Below are 25,257 nucleotides of genomic sequence, written 5' to 3' on the forward strand. Positions count from 1 at the left end.
GAATATGCTGCTTGAATGAGAATTGTCTCTGGCTTGTGTTATATTTGGTTGTATTGGGTATTTAACATTTATATTTGATTGTAATTAATAATTGCAGAGAGCTTTTAGAGGTTTCAAAATAGATGATGTAAAGACGCAATTACGCCTTTATTGCTTTATTCTTCAGTAGGCCTTGTTTGTCAAGACAATTTAAAGTCACATTGAGAGAGAATTCCAGATGCGCCCTTGATTTATACTTTTGGCTTCCAGATTTTCAGACCAATGAATTGCCTGGGATGGATTTCTCTTCCCACAGGCTGAACTCTGATGATCACTTTCAGGTGCACTCACCTGTGTTGAGTGTCTAGATGGAAACTGAAGTCAAGGTGCAACCTCCACATTTGCAGCACTTCATTAGAGGCAATTGCTGAAAGTATTTTTCTATAATGCTTTTTTCTCCTCTCGTGATTTCCATCTTCTCCTTGTATCATATACAAAACAATTCCTTCCCTTGATACAGCAACATTTCCATCTGCATGAATCATTTTACAGTGATGCTGGTAAAGCCAGAATTACACTGACGGGTACTCTAAGCACCAGGAAATCTTGGTGAGATGAAAAAAGTTTTGAATGAAAAGCTGGTAAACCTTATGCCTCCACTTTCCAGCTCCCACAGACAAAATATTATGCTCACACTGTAAGACAAAATGTTAACAAAATGTTAATGTAACCTTTTGGAGTAATTACATCATGTCTTCACCTGTGTGGCAGGGAAGTGGAGGATCTGTGGCATATTGTGGGGTAAATCTGTAAGGAATATATTGCACCCACGTGTAAGCTAAATGACTCATTTCAGAACCACCAGTTGCTTTATGAAATTTCTTGTGGCTACAGAGCTACACCCTTCCTCGGTGGCACAGCTAACGAGATCTGTTTGTTCCATTTAAACAAGGGGCACTCCTTAATTTCGAATTTCATGGTTTGGGTGACATTCTGCTCCCAACCACCTGTAACAGCATCTGAAATATGGGGAAATTTCCAAGGCTTCCTCAGAGGGACACTGAGAGATACCTCTGGAGGGTATTTGCAGCGAGGAGAGGTATCAGTGAAGTGAAGTGAAGGAGCAGAAAAATTAAGGGAGGTGAGATGGACACGAGTGACAAGGCCGGGAGCAGCTGGCATGGAGCGCCCAAGGCACTGCTGTATTAAAGGAGCCTGCGAGGTGTCCCTGCAGCCCTGAGGGAGGGCGGGGACAGGGGCTGCTCCCTCACAGAGAGCCCGGGGGGCGCAGGAACCCCGTTGCCATTTCGTGAGGGAAAGGGAGGAGGAGGAGGAGGAGGAGGAGGAGGAGGAGGAGGAGGAGGAGGAGGAGGAGGCGGCCGGAAGAGGCCTGGCTCCGCCCCTGCCCTCAGGCGGGCCCAGCAAAGCCCGTCCCGGCGGCGCCGCCGCTCCCGCCCCTTCCTGCGGCCGCGATGTCGCTGCTCCGGGGCCCGCGGCCCCGCACCGCCGCCAGGAAGGGCCCCAGGAGGGCGACGGCGGCCAGGCGGGACTGGGATGTAAGTGCTCCCCGCTGCCGGGCGGCCTCCGCCGGGAAAAAGGCCCGGGAGCCTCTGTGAGCACGGCCGGGGCAGCCACCGCCCTCTGAGCGAGGGGCTGTGCCGGGGAGAGCCCCGGGACGGCGGTGGGTTCGGGGGACACGGCCCCTCTGGTTCTCCGGCTCCCATGGCCTGGAGCAGGCCGGGCCTCCCGCCGGTCCTGGGGAAAGAGCGCGCTCGGGTCTGCTGGAGGTGCCGTTTGTGCACAGCAGTGCAGTGTTAGGCTGATTACACTGCAGGGTAAAAGTTGTTCGGGTTTTTTTTTTATTTTAATAAAACTTTAAAAACAACAACAACAAAAAAAGTTTGCCCTCAGTTATGGCTTTTGACGTGTTCCCTGGTTGCTGTTCGCAGAGTACCGTCCATGATCTGACAGTGCACCGTGCAACTCCTGAGGATATTGTAAGTTTAATAGCAGTCACTGCTCTGGGCCTGTGGCAAGGACATTTAGCTGGTTCTCTTACATAAAAAGTGCTTACCATGCTTACAGGGATATTTTCTGCCAATGTTTTATCTCTTTTTCAAGCTTCTGAACATGTTGGCACTTTAATGCTATTTTTTGTTTATGACATCAAACATCCCCAGGTCTGGCAGTTGGTGTTTTGCAGTTTCTTGTTCTTCCCACTGGGAAACAGTAGCTGTAGCTTTTATTTCAATAAATTGCATGCCATCATAAAAGCATGAAAATGTAAATATGTAAAAGGTCAGTGGATTAGTTGAAGGTCCTGTCTCTGCTGGGAAGGGCTGAAAGATGTGCTTTATCTGAGGGCCCTCTCTAATTCTGAAAGTGCTCAAATTTTATTTAAGCAGTTTAACACAATTTCTTTATACTGAATGATCTGCTTATTGCAAAGAATTCACATACTTTGCACTATACTTTGCAGGTACTCTGCAGATACACTGTGCAATATACTTTTCACATACTTTGCTAAGTGTATGAGTTCTTTGCAATAAACTGATCTTGTGTATTTACATTTATTTAATTACATTGTGTTTACACGTGTTTAAATGTGTATTTACATTTTCTTGATAGCACTAATTGCTAGTATGGAAGAGGCAGTATGAACTATTACAAGTTTTGACAAGTTTATCAGGACAGATGGTCACAGTAGCAAAGAAAGACTTGATTCCACAAGTGTTTGGCTTGATAGCTTCTCGAAACTTTAGCAAGCACCTCACACATTTATTTTTTTTTATTTGTATTTAAACTACATTTTTTATCTATTATCTAATTGTTAGAAGAAGAGAGATGCTATGTCTAGTGACTGACAATGTTAAATCAGGAAAATGTATTATTATCTCTTTATGCACCTTACAGGTGCTAGTGTTTGGGTTTTGCCTCCCTTTACAGCTGAGAAAATTCTTGCTGAGTCAGTGGTGTAGGGAAGACAGAAATTTAGACTTTCCCCATTCACCTTTGGAGCTGTTTTAAATTTGGGTACTGCTGGCATTTTACACTTGAGGGTGTGTATGAGGTTGTCATTGACACTACTGTGATGTTAACATAAATAACTTTCAATGTGTGAATGATAAAATTAATAAGAGCTCATTAGCTTTGCCCTGCAAATTTTGCTTAAGATTGACCTTTGAAATTACTTCTTTGATGTTTCTGTAGCTCCGCCGCCGTGAGATACACAAATCAAAAAACAAAGCACTGGCACATCTGGAACTCCAGGAGAAAGCACTGAACAGAAAATGGAGGAAGCAAAAGCAAGTGGGTGCAGATTCCTTGGAGAAAAGGAAATTAGCTCTGATGCGTGAGGTGAGAGCTAAATTTGCACTTGCAGCCTGTTGCAGGTGATCTACAGCAGTACTGGAAAACTGCTCTAGCACATGGAAGCCACAGTTGCTCCTCTTGTTGGATGATTTGATTTCATATGTGCATATGCTCTGTGTGCATGCAGTGATTGGAGTAGTCTGTCTGACAAACCAGCTGCAATACACAGAATTGCACATTTGACCCAGGTTGCCTGGCTGTGCCCTCTGTAATTCTGCATGCCTCTTTTCATCTGAACAGGAACTGTTTGCAGAGTTCAACTGTTGTAAAGAGTATGTGTATTCTTTGGGTTCTTATTGCCAGCTTGCCTTTTCTTCCTCATGTCTAGCATTTTTCTTTGATGCAAACATGAACATTTCTCTATCAGGGAGGGACACTGCTTATTTAAACAGAGAAAGTGCAGTGTCAAGGAGGCTGAAAGGGTGAGGCAAGAAGTTGTTAAGGGAGGAAAATTGACACAACAAAGATTGATGAGCTGTGGCTGAGAAGCTTGTCATTGAAAAAAGCTTGTTCTCTCAGCATGCTAAAGCACTGTGACTGTAAATATATTATTGAATTTACTTTTGAATATTGAACTGTAGCAGTAAACATAAGCCTAGTTAACAGAGAGAGTAACTGTCACTGAAAGGTGGTGGTAGATCTCCTTTTTCACATGGCAGGTCACTCCTTGCCATGTGTTATGAAAAATAATCTGAAAATCAGCTTTCAGACCTCTGTAGTCCAACAGACTGAGGTTTGTTCATGCTGCTAAAAAATGGTGATGAACAATGTTCACTTAACAGTTAAAATAAACATGATCTAGTAGTTCTGTGAATATGCAGTGGACTAACCATCACAAACTTTATCGTTTTGTCTTTTGTAATTTTTCAGAAGTCTTTCTGATCTCTGAGAACATTCAAGCATAGACAAACAAATGGAAGTATTGAGAATTGAAGATCACCACCTTGTTTTCTATTTGACCCCTGTTTCTCTGCAATTACAGTAGAATTTTTGTGTTGTGGATATTTCGTTAATCAAGCCTCAGACTTGGACTTTTGTTACTTTGGTGCTTTTTTGCCAAGCATATTTCAGCAGGGTATTGAAAAAACACTGTGAACCTCTACATGACTTTCCCTAATGCAGCCCAGTTTCAATAATGCTTCCATGCAGAAATAAGTAATGTGTCACAAAAGGTAGATTAGAACATCTTTTCTAAGATTTTGCTGGGCTGCCTGTTACGTGACTTCATTCTTTTACAGATGTGAAACTCATGTTTAGGAAGTAGTCTTCTGTATTTGTTGCTGTTTCTAATGAAAATGCACAAATCTCAATTCCTCCTGAGTGGTTTCCCCCTTTATATTTAAGAGATTACTTTATTCAGTTTACTCTGTGTCTACTTTTGAATCAGTGAAAAAGAAGACAAAAGGAAATTATGCCAGGCAAGATGAAACTGATCTGGCCTTTGCTGTTTCAATCACTGGCCTGTAGAGTAAAACAAAATAGAGTTACCATTTTCACCTCTCCCTGACTTAAATCTTGCTAATTGCCAGGTCCTGTTGTTCAGAGTAACTGTGGAGACCCTGTGTCTCCCAGTAAAGCACAACCAGTGAGAATTGTTTCCTTATTTCTGTTACCTTGGTGATCTTTTTCTTTTGGTGCTGGGAGTGTAACTTTCTAAGCCTCTTGAATCCTGCTCAACTGCAAAAGACTCTGAGACAAAAGCTAAGAAGGTGCTGCTATTAGTGTTGGGCAGTATGTGTGTGTTGGGCAGAAAAACATTACAAAACAGTTATAAAATGGATAAGCAATTTTTTACTCTTTTGGGGATTCGTCTGACTAAAAATGTGAATGAAAAGCTAGTGAGTTTACTCTGAAACTTAGGACTGTGAATGTATGGGTACTGATTGGCCTTGTAACAACTTATTTTTAAAATAATGCTAGTGCATTGCACCAAAGAGTAGAGGTAAATGGATTATTGTAGTGGAGAGATTTTAGGATGAGTCCGGTTTATTTTGCTTTGATAACAATCTGAAACAGGAGGGAAGGTGATTTTTAATGAAATTCATAGGTGATACTAAACTGGGACAAAGCACTGCTCAGTGGATTTGTCCAGGGCATGTAAATGGGCCTAAAGTGGTTACAAGATGATACTGCTTTTTCTTCTCATCACAAGCAAATGTGAGCTAATCTACCTTGGGAGCAATGCTCTAAAAATGTTCATAACGTGTTCAGCAGGAGGGTAGAGCTTAGGAACCTGCTGATGCCAAAAAGGATCTAGTGAGTAGGGTAAAAACAAACTAATCAGGATAATTTGTCTGATTATACGCACCACTCTAATTTTAATTACCTTCAGGAAATTAGCTATTTAATTTTTTTTTCTTTTTTCATTTTTGTTTTTTTCTGCCAATTTGGTATAATAACTTTATCTAAAAACCTGCATTGTTTTGATGTCAGGTGGCTAAATGGCAAGACTAGATTTAGTTTGTATCAGAGGTGAAAATTGAATAGTGGTCTGGGAGAGGAGATCTGTGAAGTGCTTGAAAGATAAATATTCACTGATTTGCTAAATTATGAGAAGTCTAATTTACTGCAGTGTAATGCAAGCTCAGAAGACTAGAAAAACATGGAAACTCAGATATGTAGGGGTACTTTGTGATATAACAAAGCATGTAATAAAATAGGGGACTGGGGAGAAACAAGTGAAATGCCATTGCCTAAAATATTTTGGAGGAGGCTAAATGTAAGCCAGCAAACTTATCAATAACATGGAAAAGAACTCTGTGGGGATAACAACACAGAGTACAGTGAAACCATTTCAAAATAGTTTCTTATTCCTGGAGGAGCAAAATTTTTCAGTCACTTTTCAACTTTTGAGTAGGAGGGCATACATGAGCCTTTTCTGTGAGGTCTTCAAAGTACTCAGAGTGTCTGGACCAATTTGATGAACCATGATCAAGTGGAGGTCACTTACATATTTAAGTAAGTGACCTCCATATATATATTACATATATTAAGTTTAAGAACTTCTCCCTACGTTGTAGGATATAATTTTACTAGTTTTCAATTTCCAGCTTTTGAATGAAGCCACGAGTCAATGAGGAACTTTAAATTCTGTTCTGCTCACAAAGCCCCATCCCCAGTCAGCCCCATTTGGCTCATGGTAGCTGGATGCCTCTTGCTTTGCACTCCAAGATATCCTTCCTTAGGAGGCACCTGTTGTGATGGACTTCAAATACTTGAGAGAGGCTTTGGGAGAGAGAATTTGAATGCAGGAGCTGTGTCTTCTGGAGATTCCCAAAGTGTCTTCTGGTGCCAGGTGTAGTCAGCTGTGTTTACCTCTGCTGGAACTTCTGGTGGTATGTGGCTTAATTTTAGGTAGGATTTTCAGGAGGCAAGACTGAGTGAATCTCATCAAATAGTACATGTCTTGGGTGTCAGATGTAGGTAAGTGTTCTGTGACTTAACATTGAGATCAAATGATTTGAGGATGCTTTTTTTTTTTTTTAATGGCTAGATATGTCTTTATTTTGATGAGCATGTCATAAATACCCTGCTTCTTGTGTCAGGCTAGGAGGAGAAGAGGGACTGAGGATTTCTTCTAAAGAGTCAGTGCTGATGGGGGCCTAAGAAGTAATAACTGATTTTTCAGAAAAACAGTTTGAATTCTGGTTACTCAGAATGAAGTATGGTGTTCTGATCTATCTTACTTACGATCTAATTGCACAATGCTAACTTTGTAAACGTTCTCTTGTTGGCTGTTCTTTTAGTAACTGTTTTGAGGAACAATACCAGAAAAAAAAAAAAGGAAAGAATCAGTCTGCTCAGTGTAAAGTTTCCTTTTACACTGTAATTTCAGATACTGAATGATCAGTACCATTTGCAAGATGTGTTGGAGCAATCTGGTCAGGTTATGGCTGTGGCAAAAGACTTGCTTGGAGATGCTCCTCGCACGCGAACAGGTAGAACATCTCATCTGTATGTGGTGGCACGTGTAAGATATTCTCCTTGCTTTCATGAACAGTCTTGCTTTGCAAAGCATTCTTTTTAACTGCTTGCATCTTGTCATCTAACACAGTATGATTGATCCTGTTCAGGTTGGATGAAACACAGGTGAGGCTATCACCTCCCATGGCAGGGGAGAGTGCCTGATGGCTGGGCATTCCTGTATTGATCCGCTGTGGAATTTCATATCGTGCTCTGAAGCATCTGATGCTCATCATTTCACAGCCAAGCTACTGGCCTGTGCAGAGCAGCAGTTTGAGCTGCTGGTTCTCATTGCTGCATGGGCTGACTCTTTGCTCTTGGATATGGCTGAAGATTGATCAGCAGTTCCTGAACAAGGCTTTTCCTTTTCTTAATTTAGCTTGTGGATCCTTGTGCTGCTGGAAGGCAGGATTGGCTGGCTGTATATGAAATCCTAAACCTAGGGGCTTTTCTCTGTAGCCTGCCATTCTCTTTTGTTCCTGGTTTGATCCTGCAAGCTGCTTCTGCACAAGTTTATTTATGCAGGTGGGAAGGACAAAAGCTGGTTATGTGGCCCAGTGTATTAAATTAATCCTATGGTTGGTCTTTGGTTGTTGTTTAAAGTGACATCCCTGTGACCCTTTTTTTATTTTTTTTGTGAAGTACAGGAGATTGATTTTCAGTACAAAGTGCTGCAACATAAGTACAGACCAAGCCCTCTGTTGTTTAATTCCTATAGGATTTCCTAATGTAACAATGGCTCCTAACTGTGACCTAGAATCATCTCAAGGACCCATTGTAAAAAAAAGTCATCCTCCCAGTCAGCTTTCCATCCTTAGTGAATCTGTCATGGATTCCCAGGTAACGTATATTTTGTTCCATGCATCCATGTCCTGTGGCTTTTTTGTTTGCACAAAATGAGACTATTCAAAGATAAGAGATTCCAGGTTTTTGTTGATAACATTCATAGAAGAGAAGGTTAAAGAGAGGTGAGTTTCTTTTGTGAGACTCTGAGAATCAGGATTTTTTAATTTAACCCTCAGATATGAGAAACAGACATCATTATGCCTTGTGGAAGCTCTTTCACATTAGCCTACCCTCCCTTTTAACTTCTGGAATTCTCAGGAAGAGTACAATCTGATTACAGTCTAAGAGAAGAACTCCTGTCACTTAACTAATTGCTGTATTTCAGAATATGTCTCTGATTTACCAATTATATCTGCCTGTATGGGGACACACCTATTTGTATCCCATTTCACTCCTCAACCTTGATGGCTGCTACAAGTTTAACTTTTAATATTTCACATTATTTTACATTTATTTAGATTTGCTCTAAACAATTTTTAAATTGTTCAAAATTTAATTTAGTTTGCCTTTGTGCTCCGTTTTCTTTTAATAACGTGTTGTACCAGGAATGCTCACTGGAGTTTGAGAACAGGCATATGATGCTCCCAGAAAACCTCCCTCTGATGAAGACTAAATAGGCTGTTGGGAGCAAAAGTGATGGTGTCAGATGGTGTCCCATGGTTCTCTACTCCCATTTCCTACTATCTTGCAAAAATACCTATAATTTGAGTTGTGGTACTTCTATGTTAGGTATTTTGGTGTGGCTTTTTTTTTTTCAGTTTTTTTAATATGAGGAGTGAACTGCAGTACCTTTGTAAGCTGTGTCACTGGATGCATGCTGCAGGATAAGCTGAAATTTTTAAAAGAAACATGTACTGGTTGTCTGCCAAGCTTCTGTGAGTTCTTGTGTGCTTATGAAAATCACATTTAAAGGCTATATGGTGAAACCTACCAGAAGCTCAGAATCCTGATAGTTTGAGGAACCCTAATTCCAAATTTGGTTGTTTGTATTTAGCTATAGATATAGTACATAGGATTGTATTTTGTTCTGGTTGCATTTTACACACAGACTAAATGTAATTTTGTTGGTCTCATTATGAAGTTGTTTAGCTTGTAATGTCAAATGACTGAAATTTTACAAATGCTGTCAACTTAGGTTGCTTTTCCATATTTTGTCTGCTGTATCTGTTTTGGTACAACTTTAACAGCTTTTATTTTATCCTCTAGTTTGCATGGATTTTCATATTTAATATAAATCATGCAAAGAAAATACTGGTTATTAGTCACTTCTCTGTTATTTTCAGAGACAACTGTCAGTATCAGTATTTCTCAGATACTAAAGTTCCCCAGAACTTCTGCAAAAGGATGTGGGTTTGGGTTTTTTTCTTGAAACAATTCCATAAAATTGATCTTTAACTTGTTCTGAATTCTGTTTTGTTTTCTTTGTTGTCTCTTGAAAAGGCTCTTAATGAAGAGGAGGAGGAGGAAGCATTATCAGAAGATGGATACCACGATGTTTTGGGTTTTAAATCCACCATCAATTCTCACAGGTCAGTACAAATATATCCATTCAGGTTTCCACTTGCTTGACACCGGGAACAGGAGTTAAAAAGGGTGTTGAATTGGTATAGTTAAGTTAGTTATTCTGTTTCTCTTTGCCCTCCTTTCCTGATCCCAAAATTCCAGGGAAAGGCCTTGCTGTAACATTGAGACTGAGAATGAAAGGGAGATAGGAACTCACCTGGGCAATTGGAGATAATTTTAGGAGCTCTGTCAAGACAGATAATCTGGAATTGTCCTGTTACAATTCACTGTTATTCTTGTTCTGAATGTAGGCTACTTCGGTTGTTGAGAGAAGAAAATTCCTTGGTGAATTCTCAGTTGTGGGTTGAAAAGGATAGGAGAAAAAACACCTTATCACAGGAATCAAATGTGCCTTGGACTCCAACAACTGTTTCTCCTTCATTGGATCAGTCAGGTGGGATTTTCCAAATCACAGCAAGGTTGTTGGGCTGTTCATAGGATCCTGTTCCTGGGTGGGGGTGAGAGACAGAAGTGTGTGCTAATTTGGCTCAGATGTATTTCCAGACTAAAAAGCCAGCTCTTGTCATAAAATTACTCTAGAACATATTACTATTAAGAGCATGCCTGAAATATTTCACATGTGCTTTTTTGTTTGTTCATTTTGTGTTTAAATCAGCCCTCAATGCTACCAGTGTAATCAAGAGAACCAGTTCAAGACTTCGGAATGAAGATGAAGAAGAGTCCATAGACTCCAGTGACACTGTGAGACAAGTGCTGAACCCAAACTCAAGGAAACAAAAGCAAATTGCAGCAAAGAGTTTAGTACTTTTAAAAATAAAATACCCTTTGTCCAAGGTCATTAACGTTGTAAGGAAATGTGGGTTGGAAGGGATCTTTGGAAGTCATTGCAGGGCTAATACCAAAGTTTAATGAGGTCCTTGAGTCTTGAGCATATCTAAGGCTGGATGTTCCACAGCTCCTTGTCTAGTGTGTTTCCCCTGTGTTCTGCACATTCATTGGCAAAGCCAAGTCCACAGGAATCTGGGAACCATAAAACCGTGGCCCTTTGATGCTACCCATTACCTTGCTGGCCATGGTGTTCTTTCCTGTGTAGGACTTTCCTAGTTCTGATCCAGCTTTGTGTTCTGTGCTGCACAGATTTAAGGATGCATTTCAGTCCCCATATTCTGCAGGTTTGTATGAGGGGACTGACATCAGTTACAAGCTGTAACATGAAAGGAGAGTTGCTTACTGAGTATGAGAGAGCAGCTGATGTTCTTCATTAGCAAACTATTTCTATGCATTTAACTGGAAAGGGGGAAAGTACAAACAGGTGTATCCAAGATAAAAGCACCAAACAGTTGTGCTTGAGAGGTACTACTGTGGCAGCAAAAATGTGGGTTTTGAGGATCTGAAAACAGCTGTAATGACTGGGGGACATTCTTTGATGGTCTGTTTCATCTTGTGGCAAGAGAGGGCATTTCCTTTGATTTACTTCAATAAACAATGCCATTTCATTGGTACTGCTGAGACCTCTATACAAATTGAAATTCCAATGACCCTTTTTTCCTTCCCCTTCAGTGAAAAGAAAGCAAGCTGCTCAGAACTCTGCACGACAGAAGAGAGGTGACTCTCCAGCTAATTTAATCCAGACTGACCTTCAGAGGGACAACAAACCCAGCCTAGATGTTCTCAACCACATGATCCAGGAAGTAGAGCATGAACTGGAGGAATATGAGCGATGCACAGGTCGTGAGGTCCAGAAAAAAGAGAGGAGTGAGGGGCTGTCTGGGTTTACTCTGTCACTGGTGAACGCTCTCTGTCGTTTGATGCGCTACCTCAGAGAGGTGAGAGACTCAGGACTGCTCCTGGAGAGTGGATGGAGAAGGGTGTGAAGTTCTACAGATGTAACTTTGTCTTTTCTGGCTTTGAATCATTTTACACTGAACTCTGATTATCGTTGCTTATTACTAGGTTTGCATGCAGTTAGGAGTTAAAACTTTTGGTTTGTCAGGAACTGGTTTGTTAGGAATTGGAATCCCTAGTAAAAATGGAGGAGTTGACTGCAGTGGAAGTCTCTCAGTGTCTAAGAGCAGAAAATAGCAATTGAAATAATTTTAAATTTGTTATTTACATATACTCAGAGTTGTAGCAGGGTAATAACTACAGCATTGTATATAAATTAATTTTCTTCCTTTGCCCCCCAAAGGTGATGCTGTTGTCACCAGAGCAGTGGACCCAAATCCACTATTTTCCTTGAGGAATTCCTTAGTCCTCTTTTACTATCCATAACATAAACTCTACCTTAAGCAAGAATGACCTGAAGTGCTCACTGTAACAGTGCACAGCTGGGAATTAATGGAATGCCATAAAGAAGACCACCTGTGTGCCACATAGAGGCTTTTTTAAAGAAAGAAAAGGGAGAAAAAAAGTGTATTCTAGTTCATCTGTATCCCAGAGCTATCAAGAAGCAGCAGTGCCTCACAGATTCATTTGGCCCATGTGACATTTTAAACCAGATTTTGACAGTTCTGCACTTTTAATAGGTGCAGCAGAATATATTATCTAAATGCTAATGTTCTTTTTCATAGAAAAGGTGATAGGTCTCTAATGAATGTGGAACTGTCTTATTTTATTATACACTCCTTTTCAGAGTGTATAATAATGGAAAGGAGGAAACCTATTATTTTTCTTACCAATTGTATAATAACTTAATCTTTCTATTACTCTCTATTTAATCTGTCTGAAAGAATTTGCTTTGATTAAGTCCTGGAAGCAAACAGTAAATAATCCAAGAGTGAAAAACAACTGCCATCAAAAGATGGACTTTAGCAGAGAAAGTCTTATGTTTTAAAGCACGTTAATAATACTTGGTCTTTGTTAAAATCATAATACTAAAGCAGGGAATTAAATTTGGTTGTTTTGCAGTTACAAGGAAGGATCTTAGAATTTCACTGGAATGAAATGGTTTTTTTCTATTTATTAGAAATACATCAGTTTAATAGCATCCAATTTGTGTTATAAATGTAATTGCAGTTAGAGTGTCTTTAATTTTTCCACAGAAATGAGTTATTCCTGAGCCTCTGACTTCTTCCAAAGCTACTCCCATAATTTTTCTTGTGTTACCATTCCATCCTTCCAGAAGTTGATTATTGCTTGCAGAATTGTCTGCCACACTCATAAATTTACCAGCTAAATTCTTAAGTAGCAATATGAAGAAGTCGCTGAAGCTGCATAATATGGTTAACTGTATTCAGGCTTGCATGAGCTAGATACTGCATTCATAACCTAAAGTGACTTTTCTCCTTTTCAGCGAGGTTTAATTACAGTTAGAATTTGAGAATTTGCTGGGAAGAAGCCCAGCTTGTCTTGAGTGTTTCATAAAACCTGGTCCCTGTGATGCCAGACAAAAATCCAGCATTTCTGTGCACCATCTGTCTTGCCTAGCCAGCAGAGTTAGCAGAATTCCAATGCCTGAATTATAACTGGCAGTGCTTTTTAAGAAAATTACTTTGCAGGGGATATTTAGAAAGCCCCTGATTTTAGTTAAACAGTCAGTCTTCATGAGATTTTAAAGCTTTTAGAGAGATGCCCTTTCTCTCCTTCCAGTTTTGCTGCAGAAAATCAGGAGGATTGCAATAAAGGATGTTGCCTTATTTTTTTTCTCAAATTTGTATCTAAAAAGTCGGAAGAGAAACTTGAATTCAGGAATCTTCCATGAAAATGTTTTTATTAAGTGATTAACAAACCAACACCTATAAGAAGGAAGTAGTCAAAACAGAAGAGGCTAGAGAAAGTGAGGAAAAGAAACTTCTGAAATGTTTGAAATACCATACGAAATTCTTAAAGGAAAACGGATAAATCTGACTTGGTTTCTAAACTAGTTTTTAGATCACCTTCCAAATGTTAGAATTAATCATTCCCTCCTCATCCCCATTCTGCTGAGAAAGCCGTTTCTTTGCCAGACCCACATGATAAAAAGAGTTTGGGCATATTCCCTGAATCTCCCTATCTGCTGCATGTTGTGGTGCAGTGTTAAAGCTGAACACGTGTTTAGGGCACACCTGGCAGTGGGCTGGGATGAAAATGCTTCTTTCAGGGTATACCAGACCTAAATACTACCTGGGCATAGGAATGGATGTTAACCCTGATGTTTTCCCTGTGCATAAATGTAAGACAGAGCTGTTTGGAAGCTTTTCCTTCAAGACTAGCTTAGTGCTGTGTAGGATTAGTAGATAGAGTAGCTCATCCAGATGATTTAAGGCATCAGAAGCTTCATCACTGCTGCCAGGGTAGAAGTGCTTCTTTTGTGCTGTCTGATTTCTGAAAAGAGAGAGCCAGGTACAGGGTTTTTATCCATTTTCTGAGCCAGCATGCTTCACTTGGATCAATACAAAAAGCTCTGTTCCCTCTAGCTGGAAAGGAAACAGAAAATGAATGGTTTGCCTCTCATATACTTAAGGGAGGTGCATCTGCCTGTCTTTGTGTCTAGTGGCAGTATCTGTGAGTTAGTCTCAAAAATACTCATTTATTCATTCATTTCATGTGGATGCAGAACTGTTTGGTCATCATACTTTTGAAACCCTCTAGAACCTCTTTCTCTCTGATGGAAAATATTGGAAAGCAAGTACTTTCTCCTTTACGTAGTCCAATTTGTCTTCATTAATGAATTAGGGAAATTAAAAATCAGGCACAAGTAGCACAGGATACTGACAAGCATCAGCACACCTGGAATTATTTGATTCCTACATGAAGATTCAGTGACTTAAGAAACAAACTGTGTCTGTGCAGAGAGAAAATGCTTTTAGTTATATCCTGTAAAAGCTATAAAGGCAGAAGAACAAGAATGTCTAGGATTCCCTACAGTGTCCTGGAGGAACAATCAGTAACCTTGAGAACTCTGACAGTTCTCAAGGCCAGACAATTTGATTTTGTTATGAAAGTAATGAAACTTAGCAATAATGGGAAGAGCTGTTATGTTATGATGTCATAATGACTCATTCCTGTATTCAAATATGAGTCTGTATTGGTTTATAGTTAAGTTTTCAATTTTTTTCTCCCTCTTTAGACTGAAATGCAGCTGCATGAGAAAGACGTGATGAGGCAGGAGCAGGAGGAGATGTTGAATGAACACAGAGAACTGATTGATGCTCTGACTGCTGAAGTTATTCAAGTAAGGGAAGAAAACATCACTATGCAGGTACTGAGCCCCCCTTGCTTCTTACCCATCAGGATTATGTGTTAGAATTCTGAGTTCCGTTGCAAGTATGGGCTGAGATGCATTGTCTCATGTTCTGGAGAATTTAACAAAAAACAGAAAGAAAATTATAAAATTGAATGAGAAGCCCAAGAATTACAGTAGCAGGTATGGGTATGAAATATTTGGGAAGTCATTAATTTAACTTCAGTGCCTGAGGAAGTGCTGGTTCTGTCAAACGGAGCTTTATATATCCATCTAAAAGTTTAGGCATCTTCCTTCACACTTCTATACTGTTAATAATACTGGAGCGGTGAGTAGATGTTAATATTGCATTTTCTTTTTTTTCAGTTTTCAGTGGAGGTAGATTTGATCAAGGGCTACATTTGGGAATGGTGCAGTTAAGAAACCTTAGAGAGGAAGTGATGTCATGAGTAAGAAAAGGCAAACCAAATAATTTATAAATAATAAATATGGAGACAATAATATTTAATCATCACTGGAATCCTACTGCATCATGCAGTAGTGTTAAGAGGCCAAATTTTTTTCAGGACTGCTTGTGTATAATTTTCTAATTTATGTTAGTGGAACACAAACTTCTATAATTCTGTGTATGGGTTTTCTTTCCTCCTCTAGAAGAAACTTCAGCAATACATGACAGTAACAGATCAAAAGCTGATGTGTCTCACAGAAGCATTTAAAGGCCTCCCTTTGGTAGAACCTGAACGAGAACAAAATCCAAAACATTTTGGAATTGCAAGCAAAGGTCCAGAAAACAGCCAAGGTGTGTACAATGAATGTGTGAGGGATGAAAGAGGAGCTGTTAGTTTATCCCTGTAGTGGAAAATCTGGTATTTAATTGATGTCTGGTTGCACAAGTACCTCTTCCATGAGTGTGAATGTCACTTCTGTAAATTCACATGCCATGGGTTCTGCTGTGAGCACAAAGGAGAGTAGCTTTCCCCCATTAAGTGGCTTCCAAAGTCAGTTTCATTCTGAGGGTCCTAAAAAAACCCAGAAACCCGAGGAAATCAAACCCAACAGAATCAGGATCTCAGCCTCCTGTTGCTGAGCAGCCTGACAGTCAGAGATTGACTCTTCCATAAGACACTGGAGGTCGCTGCTGGCCCAAACAGCAGCAGCTGAGGCCCAGAACCAGCCAGTCAGAGAGGTCTGTCACTGGGTGTTTGTGACTCTGGTGAGAGGGGAGTGACCAGCTGAATGGTGTATGGCATGGAGACAGGCTAAGCTGAGCCAGCAGATTGGTGGTTAAACTAACAAACATGAATCACTTTTCACCATTGAGTTTTCTCCCAGCTGTCTTTCCTGGTCAGTTGTTTAAATGCATTGCTTTTGCTCCCACGGTCAGTAGCTTCTTGTAAATCCCAAGATTTCTCAGAGTTACTTGTATTCCATAGTTAAATGTTGGTTTTGTAAATGTTTCTGTAGCTAATTTCTTCCTGGAAGAATTTTCTTCTTGGGAAGAAGCCATATACCAGATCCTTGCTTCTGTGATTGACCCAGGCCTTGTAAAAGGAAACCACCCCACAAAATATAAAATCCAAACAGTCAGAAAAGCACCCCTCCAAAAAACCCAACCTAACACCCAAACCTTCACATTCAAAAATTCTGCAGCACTAGAATTTTCAGATCTTCTTTCCTTAGTTAAATAGAGAAGAATAAGTTTGGGTTTTTTTACTGAAGAGATATCTCGTTTTAATTAAATTACAATAAGATCAGCAGAGCTCAAAAAAGCCTAAAATTGTTTTCTACACCATTGTTACCATCAAATTTATAATAGGAGGCACTAGGACAAGCGCATAAGTCTGATTTTTCTCAAGAGAGCATTACCAAATGCAGCCCAAATGCCTGTTCAAGTCACATATCTGTAAGTCTTGTGCATGAGCTGCAAACAGATCTCAGACTACTGTCCTGGAATTGTAAGGTTAAGTGTAAGATTTCTTCTTGCACTTAGGGCCAGTAAAGGTCTAGAATTTGCTTGAGTGAAAGAATTCTGTATGTAGGCATCAGAAGAAAGGCAGGAGTGTGTGTGGAACATACTCTAATTTAGTCTGGCTTTTCAGGTATCTGAACATAAGAGTTGTTATTGATCTTTTTCCTACATTGCTATTTCTCTATGAGTAATTTTTGTTCCTTGTTTTGTTTGTTTTGTTCATTTATTTAACTTGTATCTTGACTTTTTCTTTAGAAAAACCTGATTTGACCTACTCTGAGCCCAGGACTGATGCAGGCAATAGGGAAAATATGCCGAAATTTCCACAGGCAGAACGTCCTTTCACATTTCACCCAGGGCCAGGTGCCTCAGGTGATATGAGACCTGGTAGAAGCTTTCCAGCTCACATCTTCCAGCCAGCTGTGCTGTTGTCACCACCACAGCAGAAGAGCAGTCAGGAATTGTCTTCCCTTCAGAATGGTGAGATTTCTCTGACTGCAGTAGACTTAGGAGTCTGTTTTGTGTTAGTGTTTCAATCTCACGCTACCTCTGACGATGTATTTTCCATGGAAAATTTCTCATCTGTATGTCTAGACATATTGACCCTATAGCTGGAATATCCTACTGCTGCACCCAGATATGTATTTCTTTTGTTACTATGCCTGTTGCTAGACAGCCTTTACGCTTCCTCTTTTCCATCTCCTGGAAGCAGTCCTGTCAGTGGCAATCCAGACTGACATTTTTATTCTGTACTCATTTTGATTATCACATCTGTGTGATGCTGTGTGAAGCTCTTTGTTGATGACACACAGCATATCATTTCAGATTTCCATCTGCTGATGGTGTAATCCAGCCTCCATCACCTTTAATGGTGGGACCACTGAGGCCTGGAACTCCTCTGTTTCTGCCGTGTGTGTTGCAGACACACCAGGGTGTCTGTAGGCTGTGTGCTCCTGATTTGAGCCAATCTTCCCAGCAAATAGGCTTTTGGAAGCTGGGGGAGCCAGGTTCCCATTGGGCTTCATTTAATACCCAGGAAATGGTTGAGGAAATTGAGGTGAAATTATGTGGTACCACATAATCAGGTAGCTCAGCCTTGTCTCAGTATCCATAGGCTTTGAGTTTTTTAGGTTGGTAGCTCAGTTCTGGTTCATGGAAGGAAGAAAGTTCATCAGGGTGATTAAGGAAGGTGTTTCTCATTTATCCTTACTGAAATAAGGAAGGAAGAGCAGAAGGAAGCACTCTGTGATTCTAAAACTGAGCTGTTTCCTGCTGCATTTGTCACTCTAAGCACATGCATCCCACTGGACATGCCAGGGCCCTGGAAAACACCCTTGAGAGAGGCAGATAATTACATCCATGGCCAGACTGGTGGATGCTGACAAGATGGAGGGTACAGAAGCATTGTGGGTTTCCTCATTTTCCTCCCTTTCAGCTGCGTTGTTTTGTAAGCATTTTCCAAGTCAGAAAAATAACCAAAAGTCCTTTTGATTTTTAAGGAGTTGGCTGGTTCATATCTTATTCAGCCACTTGGTGGGCTGCTGTGTGAAGGACATATAAACAATCTGGAGGAAATTAACTAAAGATCTTGCTCTACAAAGAGCAATGTCTGGTTTCAGTCCCATGGAGAACTGTCAGATGTCTTCTGTCATTTGCAACAACAATGCCAAACTGTATTCCAAGATTTCTCTAGAATGTATTGTTAATCTCTTAAGACTGATGCTAAATGGCCCAAAAAATGTTTAAACTTAATGAATGTTTGTTTATGCTCAAAGATTCATGAAACACACTTGAGTGTAAATTTTAAAGTGTTCATCTCTGCTCAAGAGGCAAAAACTAAAGCTTGTGAAGGAATGGGCTGTTTGGTGTATGAAGCATAGAAAATCTGGTTTTGGTCACAAAAGTCAAGTTGAACTTAGCATGCAGCAGCAGACAATGCTGTAACTGTCTCTGAGGTGTGTTATCTCTTTGCTGATGGTGACCACAAAATAATACTTGACTATTTTTGTTGGCCACAGTGCTTCCTCTTTAGAGGCTAAGTAGTTAGTTTATTATCATGCCCAAATGTATTTTTTTGTTTCGGTATCCAAAAAATTTTGTTAATAACCCAATATAAATATCAGGATTGAACAAAAATTTAGTTTATCAGGTAAGGTATCTGAATTTTGGAAAATGGAGGACTAACTAAGTAGTAGTTGATCTGTTAACTAAGAAATTCAGAACAATTTATCTTCTTAGTGACTTCTCTGTGACTCTCTAATTAAATCATTTAAGTGTAAGATTGTTTGCAATAGGAAATACTCACCTGGTGGGTTCTTACAGCAGGATATTGCATAGAGTGGTTTTGATCAGTACCATAACACCATTCAGGCCAGATGTTACAATTCAAACTCCTGCTTGATTATTAGTAACCTGGTGCAATAGTCACTGTTAGTTTTCTCAGTGAGGATCCCGTGTCACTGTCCTTACTGTCCCTTTATTTGGTGTTTGTAGTGTCTGCAGCCGTTTCCCAGTCGACTGAAAGAGAGCCATGCAAGGAGAGGAGCTTTCCTTCCTCCCTGAGGACACAGAGCACAACGGAGGAAAACTGCCCCATCTCTCGAAGGCAACTAATTCTTCCTGCAGACAAAGACTTGGGGAGTTCTCATGAGAAAATCAATCTGTCCTGCCCAGGTGACACTGGGAAAAACAGCACAGCTCAAGAGTTCCTTCAAAACGGTGATCTGCTGGGACAGATAGCTGAGCTCACACGGCAGAATGCTCTAATGAAAGCTCAACTGAGCAAATTCAGAGGTGTCCCTGGAGACAAAAGTGATTGTCTACCTCAGCCCGACCTGACACACAATGCAGATCCTAGTCCTCCAGACTCTTCACAAGGACAGGTCAGAATTTAACAGAAGAGGAAGGCTGGATCTCCTTTCTGCTGATCTGTTTTCCCATTGCTTACTGTGCTTTTTTGTCTTTCATGTTGTCAGTTACCATTTGTTGGCTTGGAGAGCTGTGATTTTTTTTTTTTTTTTAAATTATTCCATAAGCAGCTCAGCAATAATTTCTCATATTGGGCCTATGTTGTACATGGGTTCTGAAGAGTATGCAGCACATCTAAGGTTATGCTGCAAAAAGAGGTGGTGTTGCAATGTGATCCAAGCTCTTGCAATTGGGATACTATTAGCAAAGAAAGCACTGCACCAGCCCACAGCTTCTTGTCAGGCTTGTAAAATGCATATTTAAAGCCATGCCATACATCTCTTCTGCTACTCTGACCCAAAAGCAGATGAGATTCAAGTTAGTGCAAGTACACCTTTTGCAAACGTTTGATCATAGTGTATGTGCTTGTTGGATCTGTCTTGTCACTCCTCTTCTGTAAAAATCCCAAAGATTTTGGGAAAGAGACACCTTGAAGGCTTCAGCTTAAGTGGAAAAAAAAAAGTTAACCTGCAACTAAGTAGTTACTCAGTAGGATCCCAGTGAGTGAAGTTAACATCACAAAAACATCCCTGTCCTTGCTCTTGTCTTTTGTTCTATCACAGTGGCTGATTGACTGTTAAATTAAGGATTGTGAAAATTTTCAATTTCTTCATTTAAATGTAGGCTGAGAGTGTTGTCACTTTCCACACTGGGTTATGTTGTTTAATATTTAGTCATTTGGTTGCACAAGGTGATGCAAACTCTTAGTAAGTGTTGTTTTTGTGGAAGCAATTAGCAAGAGGGAAGGGAAGAGGTCAAAGCAATCAAAACTTGGCTTAAGGATGAGTTTCAGGACACTTCTGCTAGAAACCTGCTTTTGTTTTCCCACACCCTCCTGAATATGTCTCTCTTTGGTTAGGTGAATTCTTAATTGTAGTTAATTGTTGGGTGTTTATTGGGTTTGGTTTGGTGGTTTGTTTGCTTTTGGGTTTTTGGTGGTTTTTTGGTTTTTTTGGTTGTTGTTGGGGGGGTTGTTTGTTTGTTTGGGGTGGTTCTTTTTTAAATTATATGGACAACAGCCATATTTTCTACTTGAGGGAGGACCAGTATAAAATATTGTAATGTTTAATCAGTTGAGGACTTAGATACAGGACAGTAAAAGGGCCAAAATCAAATTATCAAATTTTTCACAGAAGTGCTGCATAATTACATTCACTTTAAATTTGAAAACTAAATGCATAGAAGTACTTGAAATATATTGTATTCCCTCCTTGAGGGTGAAAATAGTGAATGTTTCATTGGACGTAATTATCCCATTGTCCAAGTAGAGTCATGTCATGGTATCAAGGAGCTTGGAGGAAAGGATAGCGGAGCTGAACCGCCAGAGTACAGAAGCACGGGATAAACTGTTGCAGTTGATAGACCAGCAGAAATCAGCTGCTGCTGACATGGGCCCTCCAATGCTGTCTCCTGTTCCAGCCCCATCCCTGAATTACACTGGTAAGTACCCAGCTTCAAGAGAAACAAAAACTAGTAAGACAGTGTTTTTCTCCTTTGGAGAGTCCTTATCTTACTGGATCAGTGGTTGTGGTTAGCAGTGCACTTGCTGTTAATGACTGTGTGGTACAAACACTTCTTCCTTCAGAGAGCTAAAAAAATATATTAGCTAAACCTCTGCTAAAGTTATCCTCTTAGTAATTAGTCTGCTGCAAGTACTGTGCTTCATGTTAAACCTGTTCTTTGCTATGTTCTTGTCTGAAGAACAGATGCACATTTGGACATTAGTAGGAACTTCTTCAGGAAGGGTTGTCAGGCTTTGGAATGGACTGCATAGGGAAGTGGTGGAATCACTATCCCTGGAGCCTGATGAAAGACTGGAAGTGGCACATAATGCCTTTGTCTGTTTGACAAGGTGATGTTCAGAGGTTGGAGTCAATGATCTCAGATGTCTTTTTCAACTTAATCGATTCTGTGATAGTCACTGGTGGGCAACACTGGGCTCTTTAATCAGTCTCCTCTGTTGTGCAGAGTCTTGAGTGAATAAGACTAAAGTATTTACATCAGGCTTCTAAAACTCATGGCAGAGTGGTCATCCTATTCTTAACCACATTCTAGTTTTTGTGTTTTGGGTACTCTTTCCATCAGACTGTCCTGCTCAGTTACTGCCTGAGCTAATAGAAAGGTATAACTGGAGCTTCCAGTCATGTAAAGGGGTAAAGTACATTAGGGAATATACTTGCTGGTTCAAGATTCACAGATTAGCTGCCATATATAACTACTAAAAAAATTACTTTGCAGGAGGTCAGGGCTGCTTTATCTTTTCATGAAGTCATTGTGATTACAAGCATGACTGCATGTGACCATGTACATGTGCTCTGTCTGGCACACCTGTCCTTTCCCCTTGTGAAACCACAGAGGATGTATAAAGGGGGAAGGACTGGGAAAGGGACAGGATGGAGCAATGTGTGGGTATTTGCATGCAGGTGCCTATGCAGTGACTCATGGGTTGGGTCATAACACTTTCAATGCTTGTTTGACTGTTGTAATGTAAATGCAGCATGGTAAGTAAAACCTTAAAGGAACAAAGGTAATACATCAGAAGTCCCTAAGCCTCTAATTAGCAAAAACCATGGACAATTTAACTGTGGAAGAATCATTCTGTATATGTGAGCATTGTCTGTAGTTGCTCTGAGTCTCTGCTTTCATTGTCAGTCATTTTCAGAAAGTGGGTGTGAGGTTGATACTTACCTGATGCTTTATTTCTGGTCTTTATATCTGTGCAAATGGGAAGAGGTTGTGTTGCCTCTGAAAAAATGGTAAAACAAAATGAGTGTTGTGCAGTGTTGCTGTGTTCTCATCAGAATCAAGCAATTATTTATTGCCTAGAAAATGCAAGGAGGACAGTTGAAGTGTCTGTTCCCGTGGCAGTGGCTGTGGACAGCTCCAAGGATGACAGTGTTCCCCATGGCAGTATGACCAGTATAAGAAGGTAAAAGTTCACCCTTTACTGTTTACATGCTACACCCATGCAGCAGAAATTGAACACAATGGAGAAATTGCTATGTGTTTTTTTGGCTTTGTGGATTTTTTGTTACTTTCTCACATTAAACTCTGCAAGTGGGACAAAGGTCTAATAGCTTTTTCATGACTTCCTTTGCTTGTTTTTAAAGTATCTGCAATCTGACGCAAGACAGATGATGTGTTGTTGAAGACTGATGACAGGTCCTAACTCAGGATCAGAGATAATATTCTTGTAGTCACTTCCACTTTTCACTTTTTTCAATCTTACTTTGAATATTTCCAGGTCTGTAGGAGACTCCAGCAGACCTTGTTCATCTTTAAGTGCCACATCAGAAAGTGCCAAATTAACTTCTGTCAGCCAAAGACCAAAGGTGAGACTGAAAAATCTTCACCCAGAAAATTTTACTGTTGTCATAAAAGGGAAAAGATAATCCTAAGATGGATGAAGGGAGGAGAGCTCTGTCCTGTTTAAATATCCCAAGGCTATTATTAATCGGTTTGTGACAGATTGGATTACAGACAATTTGTAAGAAGAGACCTGAGAATTAGTGACATTCAATATTTTCTGCCACAGAGTTGTTTATAAGTAACCCTTTTTTACTGTGGCATCTTTGTGTGTTAGAACTAGAAGCCTTTGGAAGACTTTTCCTGGTGGCTGCAGAGAATGTCAAGCCTTGATTATGATGTACTGGTAGAGCCACAGTTAAGAGGCAAGCAAGCTCTTAGCTCACTGTTGCACAAGTCAGTTGCTGAAGGATGAATAAATCCAAATGTAAAGAGAAAGCACCAGTCTAGATTTCTGATTCCTGATGTGTGCAAAGAAATGGAAATGCAGTGAGATGCTTTCACAGGGAACTTTGCAGTGGTGCAGTCTGAATAACCAGTCAACAGCTGTTTATAGGTCTGAAAACAACCATGAGGACATATTAATAACCTATTTCCTGGTGTTCAGTGTAACCTAAATAAGGACTGATGTGGAGAACAGAGTTAGGGCCCAAGACTTCCTATCCTGACAGCAAACTATAAATCCCTAGGAGGGAAATTTGAAATTATTAAGGCAGATGTGGCTTGAGGTAGGTGGTGTGACTCCCTCCATGGTGCCAATGGCAGACAGCAGTCCTAACACATGAGTATATAGGAAATTTTTTATATATGAATCTCTGTTTTCTTCTTTTACAGGCAGAAAAGCAAAAAGAAGAAGGATGGTTTGCATTGTCAATGCATGTTATGTAAAGGAAGCTGAGCTCAAGTCCTGTATTTTTAAATTATTTTTAATTAACTACAAATAAATCACAATCTTTCTACAGATGTACAGTTTAACTCTGAAGTGTGTTCATGTCAGTGCCATTAGTATGGAAAGATCCATATGCTGATCATATTTGTGCACTCTAGGAAGCCCTGGGAATGAGTTTCTGAGCTGGACATACTGCTGTGACCTTACACCTTTTCACCAAAAAAAAAAAAATCCTTCATTAGGTGGGAAACTCAGGCTGCTGGAGCTTTACAAATGAGCACCTTGATATCTCCATTAGGCACGCTGAGGGCACGAGGTTTTAGATCCTGTCCTGTGAAACTTTCTGGAGCATTGATTTGCACAAGATACGGGAATAAAATATCAGGAAGAACTGAGATGAGGGAAGGGACCTGCATTGAAAAGGAACCTGGAGATTAGGAAGCCAGTCTTTCTGGTGGATAAGGATTTGCATCAGAATTTGTTCCTTCTGTGATTTACAGTTATTCCCCAAAGTTGTGTTTTCTGTGCAGTTAACATGTTAGAGATTGTATCTGGATTGGAGGATTGCTTTTCAAAAATCTCATTTAATATTTTTATAGTAAATATGCAGTGACTATTTGAAGTTGCAATCAGAGTTTTTATTTGCTATGTACCAAAGTATGTGCTCTTTGATAGAACAGAAAACTGATACATATAATTGTATTAAGCTGGTTTGCTGTGTTTATGTAATATTCTAATGACCGTGGTTCTTATATTGGTTTTATTTGACTTAGTCATTATTTTACTAGTAATGATTACCTGTAAAATTTAAGACTGAGGAAATGCTTCGTTATCTGTTCCTTATCTTGTAGTAAACCTTGCCAAAAACATTTATAATGGAGAGCTAGAAAATGAAAATAATTTGCACTTTCCCACCACCTCTGCCACAGTCTGTGACTTCCTGTGGTTCAGGCTGGGGTCATGCAGTGTTCCTTGGCTAGAAATGAGCTGCCCCTGGGATGTCATGGAATTATGTTTGCTGGAATGCTGAAGGCTAGTACAAATCAAAGCAGTGTCTGAGAAACTGCTAGTGTAGGGAGTTTTATGGAGGAGTTGTTTCTTTTGTCTGTTCTAGACCAAGAAACAAACTGCAGCTGTTGCTGGAATTCGACTCACCAACTCAAGCTTTGCTGCCTGATAAGCAGGCTGGCCTGTACCTGTCTGAAACAAAATGCTGACCCTCATTAGATTGACATCTGCTCCTGCAGGGAGCTACTCTTCCTGCACACCTGTTGCAGGCAA

The 25,257-nt window shown here is 40.1% G+C and overlaps 1 protein-coding gene across 1 annotated transcript; it reads left to right on the forward strand.

Moving 5' to 3' along the window:
• Positions 1-1,451: 1,451 nt before the first annotated feature.
• Positions 1,452-24,619, forward strand: SPICE1 (spindle and centriole associated protein 1; the record flags this gene model as incomplete). Its single annotated transcript, XM_083884974.1, has 17 exons — positions 1,452-1,535; positions 1,929-1,976; positions 3,190-3,336; positions 7,187-7,289; positions 8,033-8,154; positions 9,601-9,689; positions 9,975-10,117; positions 10,340-10,480; positions 11,245-11,510; positions 14,732-14,863; positions 15,497-15,644; positions 17,070-17,294; positions 19,308-19,696; positions 21,050-21,221; positions 22,608-22,710; positions 23,026-23,113; positions 23,922-24,619. The coding sequence occupies 17 exons, from the start codon at positions 1,452-1,454 to the stop codon at positions 23,973-23,975; spliced, it is 2,454 nt and encodes an 817-aa protein (XP_083741100.1). The 3' UTR covers positions 23,976-24,619.
• Positions 24,620-25,257: the final 638 nt, after the last annotated feature.

This window comes from Zosterops lateralis (assembly GCF_965231275.1).
Source record: "Zosterops lateralis genome assembly, chromosome: 2".
NCBI classification, from domain to species: Eukaryota; Metazoa; Chordata; class Aves; order Passeriformes; family Zosteropidae; genus Zosterops; species Zosterops lateralis.